The following is an 18,561-nucleotide window of genomic DNA, read 5'->3' on the forward strand; positions in this document are numbered from 1 at the left end:
GAATAAGAAGTTTGAGGGCATCTCTCGACTGAGAAAGAGCAACAGAGTCAAAATAATAAGTAACAAAGCATTACTGCTAAGAGCAGGAACCATCTGTTTAGTTTTGTTGTCGCTATATCCCATTAATGCTACCTCCCTTAGGAAAGCCAACACGCTGCTTTCAAATCTACCATACACAGATCGCTCAGGTCTGCAGGAAGATGCTGCAAAACAAATCCCATGCAAAACTATTCCCACAATTTGATCCCCATCCCCAGCGAAGCACCCTGGAAAAGGGGAAGGAGCAACTCCAGCTCAGAGGCAAACCCAGGTACAGCACTGACTGGAGGCTCCACGCCAAAACCTCAGCGGGAGGAAGGCTGAGCACAAACACAGCGGGGAGCTGTGTCGGACGGTGTCTCGATAGACCCTAAACCTCCACATGCATCAAACCCTCGCAGCAGCTGTCAGAGTGGCCAAGACTGGAGATAAATGAAGCAAAGCCAGAGGGAAATAGGTGGCAGGTAAAGGGGATGGATGTGTGTGTGCAGCCCAAAAAGGACTCCAGGAGTTCAAGCTTAGAGAGAAGAGCTCCCCGGTACCAGCACATTCTCTCTGGCAGGAAAATGGGCTCATTTCAAATGGGATTCAACCACTGAATGTGTTTCAGTTTCATTTCAGTTCACGTTCCCAGTTAAAAGAGCCGATTTTCCTGTGTAGGCAAGGAACCAGGCACCACCCCGGCGTACACAGCAACACAGTGCATTGCTGCTGCCGGAGCCTTTCAAATCAATCACAACGCCTAAAGCTCTGGCTGCAAAGCTGAAGCACCTTGCACCAGGGCAGCTTCCGTCCTCACAGAAATTTATCATCTCTGACAGAAATTATGCCCAATTTCCTTGGATTTGGTTCTGGGCCCCAAGGAGCAGATGCGGTTGTACTTGTTGCAAAGGCAGAGAGCAAGACAGCAACCAAACAACATGCACTCGAAAGTAGGCCTGAACAGGCATTTACTATTTATAAGCTAATCATCTGATCCCTCCTAAGGGAAATCCTATCCTTTCGGGCTGTCAAGAGCACGAGTAACTGCACAGTCTCCACAGGACTGCTAGGGAGGAACAGAAGGGAAGCAATTATATCAGAGAGGAGCGCACTCAGAGCGCTCAGGCAAAATTCCTCCCTGCTCCGTAACAGCGCAGGCATCCTCCTGGAGAGCGAGCCAGGGATTATGAACAGGGATTAATCTGTTACGCTAATTTGTTAAGAGCAAAGTAATTTTTTAAAGAGTAGTCTTCTCCATTAATCGTTATCCAAAAAGGGCTCTGATCTAGTTCTGCAAATGTTGACATTTTCCTGCAAGCAGTGATAGAGGAGAGTCTCACGATAAGGGCCCGCATCGAAATCCAGAAACACGCCAACAAGCAGAAAACTGGCTGGCTGGAGCTACCTTGAAGGGTGGGCGAGCGAGGATGGAAGAGAAAGGTATGAACTTTCATAATTGCCTGCTAGTTCCTCAGGGAACATTCCCATTCCTGTCCTGGGAAGTTGAGCGTCATGTACAAGTATGCAGCACAGATTTTTTTTTTTATTCCTGTTCACCTTTCTCCCTGATAAAAATAATCTGGGTTAGATTATACTGCCTGATTTTCTTGTAAAACAATGCTCAGTCATTTCTAACACAACTGCACACCCTCTCAATGCAACCACATGCACCCCTGAGAAACAATCTCATTTTCTCTCTAGTCTCTTTAACTTTTTTCACTTACCAATTTATTACTGAGAACAACTCTCTCCCCCAGACGACAGCAGCCTCTAAAGATGAGCTGAGGATACAGAATAGGAGTGGAAATAGCTCTGTCTCAAACAGCACAGACTAAAGCAATGTCTCTTGCAGGAGAAGGCCCAGCTCCCAGAGCAATCCTCACAAACAGGGTGGACAAGAGCCATCCAGGTCTGGTGCCTGCCTTCAGGTGAGCAAAGCTCAGCAAGATGCAGGCCACCAGGAGAGGGAAGTCGCTGCACACATCATCCCCTCGGCTCCCACCAGAGCTGGGACAAGGGCGACTTTGAAAAGCCCCACGTGAACAAAAAACAAAAGCAAGCCAGTGCATATTTTGGTAGATCAAGATAACAATAAAAGCTGGCGCAGCGGCATGCTCCAAAGCCTCCGTATCGTGGTAAGATCTAGCCCTAAAGCATCCCTTGATTTTTTTTTTTTTTTTCCTTTTAGCTTGCTACAGACGAATCTGACAGCTAAGTGACACTGTCAGCAAGACAAAGGCTGGACACTGCCACAAAACTAACAGCAATGATACATCTGAGGAAATTTCCCTGTTCAGGCTCTTTCAGAAAAGTCAAATAACTGTCACTGCCAGTGTAAACAGACTCCTGCAAACGCAGCAAAGGAAACTGGAAACCAGATGTTCCTAGAAATTAATAAGTAAAACTTTAAAAATTATTTCCCAGTCTTCATCTCAGTTTTACCTATTCATCTTCCAGCAAACACCCTGAAAGACATTATGGCCACCTTGCAAACTCCCCAGCAGAGCAGACCACAAAACTTCCCAGGCTGTTGTTAGCTGAGCTGCAATACTTGTCATTGCTTTTATTAAAAAAAGCATTGAGGCTTGTTGTAAAAGGTGCCAGCAAACACAAAGTCATCACTGACTTTGGGAAGTTTGTTCTCATGCTTGATTCTCTGTCACTAACAAATATATGCTTTGGTTTCCATGTACTCACTTATATACCACCACCAGCCATACTGAATTCCCACAGACCAGCTTCTGTCTTCCACAAGTACACACAGACTGACCAAATTTTGTCGTTGCATGAAGCAGATGGAGCTCTCATCACCGCATGGCAGCTTTTTTTTCACCTTTAATCCCACCATCACGCATCGTCTCTGAACTCTGCCCAGCTTTCCACCAGCCTTCACACCACACAGAGCCACCAAACCCGGCTGTAGCAGCGCTCAAGTGTTTGCACCAGTGTGGGAGCTGAGCTCAGGCATCCCCCCCCCCTCCTCCTCCACAGAGGCCACCTTCTCCTGCCTGCCTCCAGCCCTGCTGTCCGTGTTCAACGTGTTCGTGAACCCAGGCAGAAATTACTGCTTCCTAGGACAGACCTCACTCCTTCCTCCCTTGTTTCTCTGACTATTCCTGAACAGTTTGCTTCCTCTGGTAATAGTGTGGCCTTGCCAACAGCACAGTGCCAAACTAGCCAGACCACTGTATCGGATCCTCATCTCTTATTTTCCACTCAGCGCTCCGAGTCACTTGTGCACTTCAACAGTTTTTAGCTGCAAACTTTCTTCAGGTCATTGACAAAACCAGCAGTAGGATCCTTACGAGACCATTAACATAATGTCCCCAGTGTTCTAGGAGCCACTAATTTAACACAGGTTACTTTGAGCTCATCCCCCTTCAGCTAATTCAGCTGCAAAACCCAAAGGCATCATATCAAGTGCTTTAGGGAAACCTATGTTTACAACACGTAGCTGTTTGAGGTTTTTTTTTGTTCAGTATGTGTCAAACCTGCAACAACACTGTCTCCACACAAACTCCAGCCACCAGCAGTGTCAAACCAGCACAGAAAGCTTCACCGGCTTCTACCCAACACGGAGGGGAGGCACCTTCTCCAAAAAACAGCAACGGGGGGCAGGAGGCACCGGGCAAACGCCCCCCCCACAAGCGGGCTGCAGGGTGAGCGGAGTCTCCGGTAGATTAACCAGCTCCCCGCCGTTACCACGGCCGGTGCGGGGATCCCCCACCCGCGAAGAGCCTCCAGGGGGGATCTCCATGGCCCTTGGCAGGAGGGCGGCGGGCCCGCTGCCGAGGTCTCCCGCACGCCTCACCGCGGCTGCGGGCCGCCCGCTGCCGCCGCGGGGTTAGGAAAGGGCCGCCGCTCCCGGTACAACGGGGCGGAGGCTCTGCAGAGCCGCCGGACCGAGCGGCAGGGCCGGCAGCGAGCTGGCTACCTCCGCCCCGGGCCTGACCCGGCGGAAGCCCCGCGTCTCCTTCCTTCTTAACGTAAACCAGCCTCTACCCGACGGCGGCATCTCGGGGCCGCCCCCCGCGGCCACGACCACCCCGCGCCGCGGCGGGCAGCAGCGCAGGCTGGCCCGGGCCCGCCACCAGCGCCCATCCCACCGGGACCGGGCCGCGGGCCCACCACCGCCGTCTCAGCGCTGCCGCCACCGGGCCGGCAGCCGCCCCTCACAGACAGGCCCGGAGAGGCCCCGCTCACCGGGCGGCGGCGGCGAGGAGGAGGAGGAGGAGGAGGAGAAGGAGGAGACGGAGAAAGGAGGAGGAGCGGGGCCCGGCCGGGAGACGGGGAGAAGGCTGAGGAGCGCCGAGGGGCCCGGGCAGAGCCGGGCCGGAAGCAGAGGCCGCGCTCAGGGCTCGCGGGGCGGCGGGAGGGGAGGGGGGAACCGGCGGGGTCTCACCTGGCTCGGACCGCGCCGCTCCCGCCTCTGCCGCGTGCAGCTCCCCACCCTGCCCCCCCCCACCGACCCGCGCGGCGCAGCCAATCAGCGCCCGGCGCCGCCGGCACCGCCAGCCAATGAAGAGAGCGAACGCGTCCCCGCCCAGCACCACCGGCGGTCAGAGCCCGCCCTTCTCCTCGCCCGCAAGCCTATCCCGTGACCCGGCGCGGCGCCCGGCGGGGGGCGGGAACCGGCATGCGGCGCCCAATAAGAAATCACAGCGCGTCCCGCCGCAGCCAATCCGCGGCCGCGCAACCTTTCCCCGCAGAAAAGGGCGGGCGGTCCCTGGGGCGTCGCGGGCGGGCGGAAATAACGGGGGGGCGCTCCCTCACGTGACCGGCCGGTGCCCAGGCCCCTCCACAGCCCCCCCCTCCCCGCCCGCCGGCAGCGCGGAACCGGCCGCGGTGGGGCCCGTGGGAGGGGGGCGGCCCTGGGGGCAGCGCACCCCCTCATCCCCCCCAACAGCAGCGGGGGGGCCGTGCCCACACCGTCATCCTCCGCAGGCAGCACCCGCCCGCTGAGGGCCGTGGGGCGGGCGGGCCCCGGGGCAGCGCCGCCTCCCACGAGCGGTGTCGTGGCCAGGGCGGGATGGCGCTGGGGGCTTGGCTCAGGGCTGGGGCACCCCGGGCTGCGGTGTGGCCTGGCCTCCCCTGCGGAAGCTTTGGGACGGTACAAATATCTGAAGGGCCTCCCGGTGTCATCACCCCGCTCAGCCTTCCTGCGCTCACAGCCAGCCGCTGCCTCTGCCCCGCGGAGCGCGGGATGTCCCTTTTCCCCACCGCTCGTCCCTGGGTTTCACAGAATCGTTCAGGTTGGAAAAGCCCCTCGGGATCACCGAGTCCAACCCTCAGCCCGACTCTACAAAGTTCTCCCCTACCCCACATCCCCCCACAGCTCATCCAAACGACCCTTAAACACACCCAGGGATGGTGACTCCACCCCCTCCCTGGGCAGCCTATTCCACTCTCTGACCACTCTGTCTGGGAAACATTTTTTTCCTCATGTCCAGTCTGAACCTCCCCTGTTGCAGTTTAAAGCCGTTCCCTCTTGTTCTGTCACTAATTCCCTGTGAGAAGAGACCAGCACCAACCTCTCTACAATGTCCTTTCAGGGAGCTGTAGAGAGTGATGAGGTCTCCCCTCACCTTCTCCTCCTCACACTGAACAGTCCCAGCTCCTTCAATCTCTCCTCACAGGATTTATTCTCCAGGCCCTTCCCCAGCTCGTTGCCCTCCTCTGCCCTCGCTCCAGCCCCTTGAGATCTCTCTCGTATTGAGGTGCCCAAAACTGGACACAACACTCCAGGTGTGGCCTCACCAGTGCAGAGCACAGGGGGACTATCACCTCCATTCTTCTGCTGATACAGCCGTTGGCTTTCTTGGCCACCTGGGCACACTGCCGGCTCATGTCAGTCCTTGGCAGAGCACAGCCACCTCTGCTTGGCCCTGGGCTGTGAGCTGGGAGCAGAGCTGCTCCATGCCTGGCTCTGAGAGGTGCAGGAAGGCTGGGAACCTTCTCCTCGCCCCGCCAGTGCTGGATTTTGTGGTGCTGGAGCCCCAGTAATTCCCCAGTGTCACGGGATGGTGCTGAGCATCCCAGGAGGAAATCTGAGCATGGCTACAAAGGGCATAGGGGCTCTGGCCCCAGGCTTGGTGGGCTCACAGGCACACGCTGGGCTATAGGTGATCGGGCTATAGGTGGTCGTGGGCACTGGGGTGGGGTATGGCAATGTCCCAGCAGGGAGGCCCGAGTGCGGATACAGGAAGCGGTACAAAAATTTGCTTTCGTTTTCCCTTCACAGCAGAAACAGCCTTCGCGGCTGCTTTGGCAGACCGGAGTCTGAAGGTCGATGGCGGGTGAGTACAACGGTGCTGGGGCTTGGTGGTGGGTCGGGAGCCTGCCTGGGTCCTGGTCAGGGGCCTGCCTGGGTCCTGCCCGCATCCTGCCTGGGTCCTGCCTGCCCGGCCGGCCCGGTGCACAGGGACACAGCACAGCATGCGGGCTGAGGCCCGGGACGCTGCATCCCTGAGTAACTGGGGCCCTGCTCCTTGGAAATGTGTCCCCTGGGGCACTTTCTGTGGGTGTGTGGGAAAAGGGGGAAATGGGTGTGTCAGGGGAAGCCCCCAGGGTGGGCAATGAAGGAGGGGGAGCAACCAAGGATGGAGGGTGGGGGAGGGATCGGCATCTGGGTGGGGCAGTAGGGAAGGGGAGAGCACCCAGGGCCGGTGATGGGGCAGAGGCAGCAGCTAGAGGGGTGATGGGGAAGGGATCAGCACCCAGGGGAGGAGGTGAGGAAGAGGAAGCACCCGGAGTGGGAGGTGGGGCAGCAGGAGCCATGGCATGGAGGCTCCGGGCACTGATGGGACCTCAATACGAGAGAGATCTTGAGGTTCTGGAGCGAGGGCAGAGGAGGGCAACGAGCTGGGGAAGGGCCTGGAGAATAAATCCTGTGAGGAACGACTGAAGGAGCTGGGACTGTTCAGTGTGAGGAGGAGAAGGCTGAGGGGAGACCTCATCACTCTCTACAGCTCCCTGAAAGGACATTGTAGAGAGGTTGGTGCTGGTCTCTTCTCACAGGGAATTAGTGACAGAACAAGAGGGAACGGCTTTAAACTGCAACAGGGGAGGTTTAGGCTGGACATGAGGAAAAAATGTTTCCCAGAAAGAGTGGTCAAAGTGGAATAGGCTGCCCAGGGAGGGGGTGGAGTCCCCACCCCTGGATGTGTTTAAGGGTCATTTGGATGAGCTGTGGGGGGATGTGGCGTAGGGGAGAACTTTGTAGAGTCGGGCTGAGGGTTGGACTCGATGATCCCGAGGGGCTTTTCCAACCTGAATGATTCTGTGATTCTGTGATTCTGCCCTGCAGACAAGCTGCTCCTGAATGTGCGGACAGGCTTTGTGGAGCGTGTGAGAAAGCCGGTGATCTCTGGGCTGCTGGATGACCTGCTGGCCCAAGGGGTGCTGAACCTCGAGGAGGTGGACGAGGTGCAGGATGGATACGCAGTGCGCGCTGACAAGGCCCGCTGCCTCATCGACAGTGTGCGCCTGAAGGGCGCCAAGGCCAGCCAGATCTTCATCGTCAGCCTCAGGAACCGTGATGGCACCTTGGCGGAGCAGCTGGGTCTGGCCGCTAACTCTGGTGAGAGATGCGGGGCTGTGGTCTGTCCCCGGCCATGCCGGGGCTCGCGGTTCCTCCGGTGGGAGGCTGGAGGGGGGCCTGGCCCTGGTGAGTGTCCAAGGCCTGAAGACAAGGGGCAGTTGGGTGTCCCCGGTGTCACTGCTCTGTGGCACTGAGTCCCCCTTGCCATGCAGCGACCACAGGGCTCTCAGGGGTGGCCATGCCCTGTGGGGCTGAATAGGGACCCCCAAGGGCAGAGCTCAGCTTCGCTCCCCTGCCCGTGCCCTGCAACAGTCCTCTCTTGCTGCAGGTGCTTCCCAGTGTAACTGTGGGGCTTTCTGCTTGCAGGGCCCCCTGGTGAGCAGCTGGCCTCCGCCGACACTGAAGCTCCCTCTGGGCCCCCCGTCAGCATCCGGGGCCAGGAGTGGATCCGGCAGTGCTCCCTGAGCGAGTACCAGCACATCAGGGACACAGAGGGAGACCAGGTGCTGCAGGCAGAGATGACAGGAGGGCTGGAGCGGGCCACCCCGTCAGAGCTGGCAGGGGCTTGCCGAGGCAAGGCAGAGTCCTCGCTGACCTGGGAGCAGGGCAGGAGATGTGGGGAGATGCCCCAGGGACAGGGAGATATGGTTGCTGCACCTGTGGGCCTTCTCTGCTATTAGCTGCCTCCCAAGAAAAGCCCCCTGCACTCATGCACTGCTGAGCGCTGCCTCCCTCTGTCCTCACAGATTTATCCCATCCATCTACCACGGGAGACACGAACCCGTAGGGCCCTGCTCATCTGCAACACTGAGTTTGAGCACCTGAGCCGGCGGAATGGGGCTGAAGTGGACGTGGAGGGGATGACAAAGCTGCTGGAAGGGCTGGGCTACGTGGTGGAATTCCATTGCAACTTAACTTCCCAGGTAAACTACCCCACAAAGCAGCTGCCACCGACCCTGGGACAGACCCTACTTGCATGTGTTGGTGATGGGGGGCTCAGGCACCGCGGGGACACCTCTGTCCACAGTGGTTGGTGGCTGGGTCTCCACACAGCTGGTCACAGGTGGCTGACGTTCCTTCCTTATGCTGGTTTGTAGGAAATGGCTACAGTCATGAAGGATTTTGCCAATCACAAAGAGCACTGGACTTCTGACAGCACCTTCCTGGTCTTCATGTCCCACGGGGTCAGGGCTGGGCTGTGCGGGACCAAGAGCAGAGACAAGACCACAGACATCCTTTCCTTTGACACCATCTACAACAGATTCAACAACAAGCACTGCCAGGCGCTGCTGGGCAAACCCAAAGTGGTCATTATCCAGTCCTGCCGTGGAGGTGAGTCCCCGCTACCAGGTGCCTGTGAGGCGAGCAAGCCGGCCAGGCTCTCCCAGGGCACGTGAGCCCCGGGCACAGGCTGGGGACGGGACACCCTGTCATTGCTGATGGCCGGCCCTGCCTTCCTAGGCAACATAGGGTCCGTGTTGGTGCGTGACTCCGCAGAGCCTGCCTTGCCTGCTCCCAGCTCAGCTCAAACGATCCCTGAAGGGCTGGAAAATGATGCAATCTGTGAAGTCCACCTGGAGAGTGATTTTGCCACTTTACATTCCTCCACGCCTGGTAAGCAGTTCCTAGAGACAGTTGCCCTGCCCGAGGGCAGGTGAGGGGGACAGGATTCCCATTTGTGACACTGTGGGTCTCCTCCACTCCTCCTCCTCCTCGGGGTGGGTTGCCAGGGGTCCCCTCCATCCGGTGACCGCTTGGGCATTGCTCCAACAGCCTCTGGAGAAGGCAGTGTCCCCTGATGCCAGGGTACAAGGCTGCTCCAGGACACCCACAGATCCCTCTTAGCAGCAGCAGGGCCAGAGCTTTGTGCCTCTGCCTGGCTGCCTTCCCTGGCCCTGGCTCCAGCCCTCCCCACCAGCATTCCTTCCCCAGCCGATTTATCTCGCCACAGTGGCTGGCCGAGGGAAATTGTCTTCTCCTGCTGGGTCACAGATGGCTCTGGGCCGTGCCAGCTTGGCAGCTGGCACGCCTGAGAGCATGGGAGAGCACAGAGGCTTAAAGAAAATGTTCATGTCACTTCTGTCTTCCCTGGGATGCCCTCTCCTCCTGTGCTGTGGGTTGGGTGGGCCAAACAAATGATCTCAGAGAAGGTGCCTGTCTCCTGCTTCAGCACCCAGCGTTAATCACTGTTGCAGTGAGGGACACCAGTGAAATCACACTCGGTGGCATCTTCTGTCTCCCCAGATACTGTCTCCTGGAGAAGCCCAGTAACAGGCTGCCTTTTCATCCAGCGCCTGATAGAGCAGTTTCGAAACCACGCCTGTAACAGCAACTTACAGGAGATCTTCCGAAAGGTGAGGCTTTGTAGCTAACTGCAGGTGTGCCGGCAGATGCAGTCGTGCCAGTGGTCAGAAATACTGCTCAGAGCAGAGCTCCTCTCAGCAGGCCCCTTGGGAGCTCTGTCAAAAAGGGGTCTGGTTTGGCCTGGGAAGTCAGCTGGATCTCTGGAGGCACCAGCACCCTACCACGCTGTAGGCACGCACAAGCCCGGCGTGTCGGCGCAGTCCTTGTGCCATCAGACACATGCCTGGGGATACCCCTGGGGATGCCTCCCAACTCCCTGCGCCCCTCCCACGCTGGGAAAGGAGCTGCTCTCATTTCTCCCTGCTGTCTCTCTCACCCCAGGTCCAATATTCCTTTGGAAAATTCCCTCAGCAGTTGCCAGCACAAGAACGGACTACGATGCTCAGGAAGTTCTACCTCTTCCCAGGCCATTGATCTCCTGCCTGGGGTAAGTCTCTTCACCTCGCACCTCTGCAGCAGCCTTTTGGCTGTGCCCCAAACCTGGTACCTGGCCAGTGGGGAGGAGCGGGGAGAAATTCCCCATCGCTCCTGGGCTCCAGACCTCGCGGCTCGGGCAGGATATCCAAAGGACTTGTGTGCTGGTAGCCGGGGCCGGGCACTGGCCTGACTCCATCCCCATCTCCCGCCTGGCTGTAGGAGAGACAGGCGCTCGGTGAACTCGTTTCAGTAGCCTGTGTCTCAGGAGCTTCTCGATCTAATGTTCTTCACAGATGAAAAACATGGACAGCAGAAGTGTTTGAATTTGGGAGTAACACAGCAGAAAGCTCAAGCTCAAAGGTAAACTCAGCCCTGCTCCACACAGATGCACTTCTTCAGAAAAGGAAAGGACAAGAGGAAAATCCAAGAACAGCTCCGCAGAAACCGAACCTCCAAACCAGCTACTTGTGCCCCCTCTGCTAGGCAATTACAAACAGACCTGGAATAAAATAGTCCTTGGTCTCCTGTCCTCCCTTCCTTTTGTGGCCTCCAGACAACCCCAAACTGAGCAAACTTCCCAGGGAACAGCAGAGACACCTGGCTTTGGAGCACCAAATGCAAAGCTGGTTAGTGTCTCTCTTTAACTGTCCCAGACAGAGCCTGTCCCCAGTTGAGACAGAGATGATCCGTCACCCTCAGAGCTGCTTCTGCCCTGTCTCTGGCTTTACCCGTTGTCTAGTAAAGGGATTTTCACAGCAGACGGCACCGCTCCTCTGCCTTTAGCCTGCGGTGGGTGGATGGTTGTTACAGCCGGCAGCAGCTGCTGCTACGTTGCCTTCTCGGGGGACAGAGTAGGTGGGAGGTGAGAAATCGGAAGGAGCTCAGGGAGGAGGGGATGCCCGCCTTCGGGGGATTTCCATGCCCCCCCCTTGCAGGCCTGTAGCATCTCCTTGCTCAGGAGGCAGCCTCCCCCACTCCCCGATCCTCTCACTGCCCCTGCGGTGGAGGAAGGACACAATTCCCCCGGGGAGCCAAGAAAGATCCTCAAACCAGTCTTACGCTCACTGCTCCTGCAGCTCAGTGCCTTACGGACCCAGCCCAGTCGTTGCCTTCCACCAGCAGCCCCGCTGCTAAACGACTGCCCCTTCCTGTGCCCACCGCTGCCCTCCCTGTCCTCCACGGCCACATCCAAACCATTTTCTGCCTTGGCATGGATTCAGCTTTATTGCGCGTTCTGCAAAGTCAGAGCCAGACCCACAACCAGGTGGTCTGGCAGCAGAAAAGTGAGAGGGCTGTCCTGCCCCCTCCCAGCACCTGAGACACTCCAGCGCAGGCAGGACAGGCTGCGCAGGAAGGGCAGCGTCCTGGGCCGGTGCCACCCTGCGACCCTGTGAGGTGGCAGGAGAGCTCAGCGGGATGGAGGAGCCTCTCCGCTCTGCTCCAGGCGAGCTGGGGTGGGAGAAGGCCTTGCAGCCAGGATCAAACTGCAAAGTGGGCAGCCAGTCCAGGCCAAGCCCCTTCTCACAGAGCTCCACGTCACTGCCTGGAGCTCCTCAGGTCCCACGCGGTGCTGGCAGAAACCCTGATCCCCAGGCTATGGTGGTGGCAGGAAATTGAGGACAGCAGTGATGAATTCTTCAAATTTATCCTGATGGACTATGTGGCCTGCACCTTCGATGTACTGGACGTCTGCCTTGGGGAAGAGGCGCTGGATCTCCGGGTAGTCTTTGGAGCTGCAGGAGAAGTGAACACACCATGGGAAGCATGGTCAGAGGTCCACCCAGGGGCCTTTCCTCACCCTCCCCAGGTAGTGGAGGATCCCAGGTCTGATCATGTCTCCTTCCCTGATGGGAAAGCCCAGTGCTGCCCCCAAGTTCCCCCTCACTTTGCAGCACGCTGGTGTCACGGGCTGCTGGAGGGACAGAGCTCCCTCCAGGACCTTCCCCATCTCAGGGGCTTCCTCCCACCCTGGACAGCCGCAGAAGAGCACAAGGAGTCAATCCACAGACTTTGAACCGCTTCTCTCCAGTCCCACCTGATATAGGGCGACTTGGATCCTCCCAAGAAGAGTGCAGGGCCAGGATACGGCTTGTGGAAGACAGGGAAGTCCATGATATCTGCCAGGTGGTGGGAAATAGCCTCCAGGTTCACCCGCCAGAGGTAGTGGCCCTCCACCTCCACCAGGTTGGTGAGGAGGAACTGTCTCAGCTGTGGGAGCTGCCACAAAAGGGGATCATACGCTCTTCAGTAAGAGCAATAAGCCCTCAAGATGTCCCAGCACCCTCCATCCTCCCCTCCACCCCCTTCTGCCACTCTCCCATGCCGTCACATTCCCCATCGCCCCTGCAGCCCCGGTGAAACGTCCTCCAGCTGCCCACGACAGCAGTGAGTGAGAAGGGGTGGAAAAAGTCTCGAGGCCCAAAAGCTCTGTGCCCCAGTCCCAGGGACAGGCTGGGAGTGGAAACCCCATCGAAGGAGCAGGATTTCCTACCTGGACCACCGGACGCAGCTGATCATCAGCCAGCTGGCGGGCCGCAGAGCGGGACAGGCCGTCCGGGATCTTCACCGACTTCATGGCAGAGATGTAAGCAGAGAATTCGGAGATGGGTGCGGTTGAGACGGGACTAATGTCTACGGAGATGAGGCGCTCCACCAGGTCTGGCTGGGGGCAGAAGCAGGGCAGATGGATGCCAGCCCAGATCTCCCCAGCAAGACCAGGCCAGGGGCTCTGCTCCCACCCAGACTCCCTGGGGGCTTTTAGCTCCCTCTTGCCTCAGCAGAGAACTCCAGGAGCCCTTCCCCGAGTCCCTGTGCCCTGGCACGGGAGATCTCCAAGCTCCCTTGCAATCAGTGCTGGAGGGACAGGGCAGAGTGTGGGCTGGTGGGCAGAGACCAGCTCCTGCTCCCGCAGCTTGGCTTACAGCTCTGAGCAGGACAGCACCCCCATGACAGAGAAAACCCCCTATGGGGCTGTGGGCAAGGCTGGCACCAGTGAACAACCCCCACTGGTGCCCCCCCTCTTCCTCAGAATGCCAGAACCATCTGGGTTGGAAAAGCCCTTGAAGCTCCTCCAGCCCCACCATGAACCTCACCCTGACCGTTCCCAACTCCACCAGATCCCTCAGCGCTGGGTCAACCCGACTCTTCAACCCCTCCAGGGATGGGGACTCCCCCCCTGCCCTGGGCAGCCCATTCCAACGCCCAACAGCCCCTTCTGCAAAGAAATCCTTCCTAAGAGCCAGTCTGACCCTGCCCTGGTGCAGCTTGAGGCCATTCCCTTTTGTCCTGGCGCTGGGTCCTTGGCTCAAGAGACTCAGCCCCCCTCTCTGCACCCTCCTTTCAGGGAGTTGTAGAGGGCCATGAAGTCTCAGCCTCCTCTTCTCCAGACTAAACAATCCCAGATCCTCCAGCCTCCCACCCTAGGAGCCTCCCCCGCCAGCCCCGGGAGCCCTGCGGCTGCCGACCCGCTGCAAGGCCAGTGTCATGGCCGTCTTGCCCCCCATGCTGTGTCCCAGGAGGATGCACTTGGTGATGCCCAGGCGGGTCAGGAGGTGCTGCACATCCAGGCTCATCGCTTCGTAGGTCATCAGCGGGCTGTGGGGGCTGCTGCCATGATTCCGGGCGTCCAGTGTCAGCACCTGCCTGGGCAGGGGCTCCGTGTCACCCCGGCCCCAGGCACTGCCCGCCCGTGACCCCCAAACCCAGGGCCTCACCTTGCCGCTGCCGCGGCGCACCAGCGCTTTGGCCACCGTCTGGAAGTTGCCGTGGCTACCGAAGAGCCCGTGGAGCAGCACCAGGGGCGGCCGGTCCCCGCGACCCCCCAACTCCACGTGGGCCAGCGGCACCGCTCTGTCGGGAGAGGGGCGGGGCTAGGGCAAAGGGGGCGGGGATGTGGGCGTGGCCAGGACAAGGGAGCAGGGTCAGAGTGGGGGCGGGGATATGGGCGGGGCCAGGGTGAAGGGGCGGGACCAGGGCAAGGGGGCGGGGCCGGCGTCTCGGCCGCACGGGCGAGCCCAGCCCCGGGGGGCGGGGTTACCGCCGGGGGGCGGGGCCCAACCCCCGGGAACGGACCCGCTCTTCCTCCCGGGACCCCTCCCGCCCCCGCCGCCCCCGCCCCGCGCGCGGCCGGGCCCTTACGTCACCACCGAGCGGGCGGGGGCGGGCGGCGGGCCGGGGCGCAGCCGCCCTGGCGGGGCGGGGGCGCGGGCGCGGGGCAACCGGCGGAGCATCATGGCGGCGGCGGCGGCAGCGGCGGCGCGCGGAGGGGGGGGCGGGACGCAGCGCGCGCGCGGGCGGCCCCGCCCCGGCCCCGCTGCCGGCGTCTGGCGCCCCCTGGCGGCGGGAGGGCGGCCCCGGCCCCGCTGGGCGCTGCCTGCGCTGCCAGACTCCGCGCCGCAAGGTCACCGCGGGAACGGAGCCGCGTCCCCGTGTGCCATCCCACCCCCCCCCACCCCCCCCCAACCCCGAGCCCGGCCGGTGCCAGGCGGAGCCCCGGGCCGGGCAGAGCCGGTGCCGGGCAGGAGCGCCCTGCCGCTGCGCTGCCGATCCTTATCGCGGCTGCCTGCGGGCAGCGGGGCGAGGCGGGGCCCGGGGGGATCCGAACCGGGCAGATCCCCCGCCTGCGAGCGGGGCAGCGCGTGCTCGGCCCGGACAAAGCGCCGGGGGCCGGGCGGGTTCCGCTGCCTGCTCCTGCCTGCGGGTGGGCCGAGGGCAACGAAACCTCCCGCTCCCGCCAGCAGCGGGTTCCCGGAAACCGCTGCGAGCCGCCGTGCAGGCAGCCCCGGGGAGGGGGCGGTGCAGGCAGCCCCGGGGGGGGGTGCTGCAGGCAGCCCGGGAGCCCGCTCGGCCCCGCTGCCTGCTCGGCCGCGGGCAGCGCAGGATCGGGCCGCGCACCTGCAGCAGCTCCCCCCGCTTTGTCCCTGCCCGCTGGAGCGTGGCGGCGAAGGCCGCTGCCATGGCCGTGCCGGGGCGGCGGCGGGAGCGGTTGTGCAAGGCGGCCTCGCCCCAGCCGCTGCTCAGGGGGGGGGTTGGGGGGCGGGGGGAGCGCCCCGTGTTCCCCTCGGCGGAGCCAGACTTTGGACCGGGCAGGCAGGGAGTGCCGCTGCCGGATTTCGGTGGCTGCTCCGCTGCCTTCTGCTGCGACGGCTGCCAGAGAGCTGCCCCCGAATGGGCGGGGGGGGGGCGACCGGCCCTCCCGGAGCAGAGACCCCCGGCAGCGGGGGTGGGGAAGAGGGGCTGCAGCGTGAGATCCCCCTCCCCAAATCCGGTGCTGCCGTAGCAGAGGGTGTGGGGTAGCTCCTTGAGGGGGGCTGTAGCCCCCGGCCCCCCTCCCGGTACCCGGTGGGATCCTGCCGCCCCCCCCCCCAAGGATACTCGGGCTAAAAACAGGACACTTTTATTGTCAAATGTAACCGGTACAGACCACGCGTAACAGGGACAGATAGTGCCCGGCTGCTGTCGATGGAGGGGGGACACACGACACTGGGGGGGGGGCCACCGTCCCCATCCCCGTCCCCATCCTGTCCCATCGGCGCAGGCAGGGGCACGCCGGGCGCCGCTTTCTCCCGCCGACCCGAAACCGCCTCTTGTTTAACCGAAACTGTCTCTATTTACACAGCCCGGCCCTGACCTCGCGGCCGTCCCCGTCCCCTCCTTTGCGCCCCCCACCCCCCCCGCCCCGGTGCCGCAGTCCCCGGTCCCCATGAAGGGTGATGAGGGTCCCGGGGGGTGGGGGTGGGGTTGGGTGGGATGTTGGGGGGGTGCCGGGGGGTCCCAGGGGAGCTCAGACATAGTTCCTCTTGTCGTAGCTGGTGACGGCGGAGCGCGGGGCGGAGTAGGCCACCTTGCCGGTGGGGTACCTGTCGTCTTTGGGGGGGCAGGAGCAGCAGAGCAGGGCCCCCCCCAGCAGCAGGAGGGCGGAGGCCGCCCAGCCCACGTAGAGCGAGGTGCCCAGCTCCCGCTTCTGTGCGTCGAGCACCAGCGGGTTGTAGAAATCCCGGATGATGGTGTTGGCCGACCAGGAGACGGGGATGAGGGTCATGACGCCGGAGAGGAGGAAGATGACGCCGGAGACGATGGTGATCTTGGCTTTGGTGCTCTCATCCTCCACGCAGCGGGTGCACTGGGCGCCCACGATGGCCACCAGTAAACCCAGGACGGCCAAGACGATGGCTACCACCAGGAGGGCGCGGGCGGCTTGCAGGTCCTGCGGCAGGGCCAGCATGGAGTCGTAGACCTTGCACTGCATCTGCCCCGTGCTCTGCACCACGCAGTTCATCCACAGCCCTTCCCAGATGATCTGGGCCGTCACGATGTTGTTGCCGATGAAGGCCGTCACCCTCCACATGGGCAACGCGCAGCAGATGATGCTGCACAACCAACCCAGCACCGACAAGGCCACCCCGCCGATCTCCAACCCCATCGACATGGTGGCCGGTTCGCTGTCGCGCTCCGAGCGATGGCGGAGAAGAACCCACAGACCGAAACCGTCGCCCGTCACCCGTCGCCGCTTGCAGCTCTTGGGGGATCGGCTTACACCTGGGTGCACCTGCTTTTATAAGGGCTGGCGGGGCCAGCTCAAGCGCCCGCCCGGGGTGGGGTTTCGCTGCTGGACGCTCCTCTCTGCTCCTCCGTCACCGTCACCCGTGTCCCACACCCTCCCCTTTGTTTGCAGAGATGGCGCCGGTTACCGGAGAAGGGCGGGAGGGGGAGAGACGCCACCTGCCACAGCCATCCCCTTGGTTTCGGGGTGATGGGGACCAGGAAGCACGGCCACCACGCTCATTCGGACCCACTGAACCCCCCCCGGAGAATTGGAAATCCCTCACCTTTGCCGTTCCCCCCCCGCTTCCAACCCGAGGTGCCGGCAGGTCAGGGTTTGGTTTATTTCTGGAGCGTCTTATCAGTGCTCACGTTTAACCGGGGTTCAGCAAGCGCCGGGCACCTTTGCATCGCCGTGCAAAGTGCAACCCCCTTCACCATTGGTTGCTTTGGCACCAGCCATCCCAGGGGACCCATGGGTGCTCCCTGCCCGGCGGGGTGGGAGCAGAAGGGGGCTGGGGGGGGGGGGTACCCCCCCCCCCAGCCCCCTCCTGCTCCCACCCCGCCGGGCAGGGAGCGCCAGCGGGGATCCCCAGACCAGATGATAAATATCTTTACTCATCCTGCTCATATATTTTGGCCTTGAAGGAAGCAGCAGATAACGCACGTAACCGCCCCAGCAGCGTCACCTCGTCAACCCGAGCGGGCAGCCGGTGAAGGAAAAACAAGGCAGGTGCAGGCAGGCTGCTGGCAGGCACACTCAGACCTGGCAGCAGCAGCCCCATGGCTGTGGGGTGCATGTGTGTCCCCCATCAACCATCCCCCAACCTTGCATGCCGGTGTCAGTGCCGGCATCTCCAGCCTCCCCCCCCCCCAGGAATGTGGTCGCTGGCCCCTGCCAGACACGGGCTTGCTCCTGCCTGTTCCCTGCCTGCGCCAAAATCTCCCCTACAACTTATTAACTACTCAAGAGCGCGGCGGGATGCTGGCAGCCCTGGAGGGAGCCCTCCCTGCTCGGGCACCTGAGGTCTGCAATGGGGGGGGGAGCCCTGCATCTGCCTGGCCGTACCCCGCAGCACCCTGGCACCCCATAGCCAGGGGGTTCAACTTCATTTGCCCCACAGCACCCTGAAACGCCGTATCTGGCTGGGTCAGCTTCTGCTGCCCTGCAGCACCCTCAGCCCCCATAGCCAGTGGGGTCCACTTCTGCCACCCCACAGCACCCTGACACCCCATATCTGGCTGGGTCAGCTGTTGTCACCCCATGTCACTGCAGCCCCCCATATCCACCCGGGTTGGCCTCTGGCCCCTTGTACCTGACCTCCACCACCCCGTAATACCTCAATATCCCGTATCCAACCAGATTATCCTCTGCCAACCCATGGCACCCCCAAAATACCCTGTATCTGGCCAGGTGGGGTTCTGATTGTACCCTGATCACCCCTCCAAGGGCACCCCAAGCCCCCCACAGCCAGCCAGGGTTGGTGGCTGTGGGGGTACCCACATACCCCGTATGTGCTGCAGAGGGGCAGCGCATGTAAGCAGCACCCCAGGACCTTGTGCCCTTGTCGCTGGGGTGTGCTGGGGGTCCCGGCCCTGGGGGACACTTTGGGGTGCCCACGATGCCGCTGCTGCCGGCAGGTGATGGTGGGTGCAGGGTCAGGCCTGCCGGGGTGCTG

General features: G+C 61.3%; 4 protein-coding genes across 5 annotated transcripts in view; 1 reads left to right on the top strand and 3 right to left on the bottom strand.

Annotated features, from left to right (window-relative positions):
* Positions 1 to 4,488, bottom strand: part of MTMR4 (myotubularin related protein 4) — a 59,102-nt gene extending 54,614 nt beyond the window's left edge. Inside the window, exon 1 of the mRNA XM_074844925.1 lies at positions 4,424 to 4,488. The gene's annotated coding sequence lies outside the window, so the exon portion shown is untranslated. The remainder of the gene's footprint in view (positions 1 to 4,423) is intronic.
* A 1,766-nt stretch (positions 4,489 to 6,254) lies between these two features.
* Positions 6,255 to 10,871, top strand: LOC141932193 (caspase-1-like). The gene is made up of 9 exons (XM_074845370.1): positions 6,255 to 6,317; positions 7,328 to 7,600; positions 7,928 to 8,064; positions 8,308 to 8,484; positions 8,659 to 8,893; positions 9,023 to 9,175; positions 9,806 to 9,915; positions 10,247 to 10,352; positions 10,636 to 10,871. Exons 1-8 carry the CDS (start codon positions 6,311 to 6,313, stop codon positions 10,337 to 10,339), a joined length of 1,185 nt encoding a protein of 394 aa, XP_074701471.1. The 5' UTR covers positions 6,255 to 6,310; the 3' UTR covers positions 10,340 to 10,352; positions 10,636 to 10,871.
* A 667-nt stretch (positions 10,872 to 11,538) lies between these two features.
* On the bottom strand, positions 11,539 to 14,580 carry ABHD11 (abhydrolase domain containing 11). Of its 2 annotated transcripts, XM_074845333.1 has the most exons (6): positions 14,480 to 14,580; positions 14,056 to 14,191; positions 13,807 to 13,980; positions 12,834 to 13,004; positions 12,378 to 12,559; positions 11,539 to 12,075 (listed from the first exon to the last, which is right to left on the bottom strand). In XM_074845333.1, exons 1-6 carry the CDS (start codon positions 14,572 to 14,574, stop codon positions 11,937 to 11,939), a joined length of 897 nt encoding a protein of 298 aa, XP_074701434.1. In that variant the 5' UTR covers positions 14,575 to 14,580; the 3' UTR covers positions 11,539 to 11,936. The 2 variants fall into 2 exon arrangements, with proteins under 2 accessions (XP_074701434.1, XP_074701435.1); XM_074845334.1 differs by lacking the exon at positions 13,807 to 13,980.
* A 1,141-nt stretch (positions 14,581 to 15,721) lies between these two features.
* CLDN3 (claudin 3) lies at positions 15,722 to 16,933 on the bottom strand. The gene has a single exon (XM_074844931.1). It carries the CDS (start codon positions 16,767 to 16,769, stop codon positions 16,125 to 16,127), a length of 645 nt encoding a protein of 214 aa, XP_074701032.1. The 5' UTR covers positions 16,770 to 16,933; the 3' UTR covers positions 15,722 to 16,124.
* Between the last annotated feature and the right edge of the window lie 1,628 nt (positions 16,934 to 18,561).

Source organism: Strix aluco, chromosome 19, assembly GCF_031877795.1.
Source record: "Strix aluco isolate bStrAlu1 chromosome 19, bStrAlu1.hap1, whole genome shotgun sequence".
NCBI classification, from domain to species: domain Eukaryota; kingdom Metazoa; phylum Chordata; class Aves; order Strigiformes; family Strigidae; genus Strix; species Strix aluco.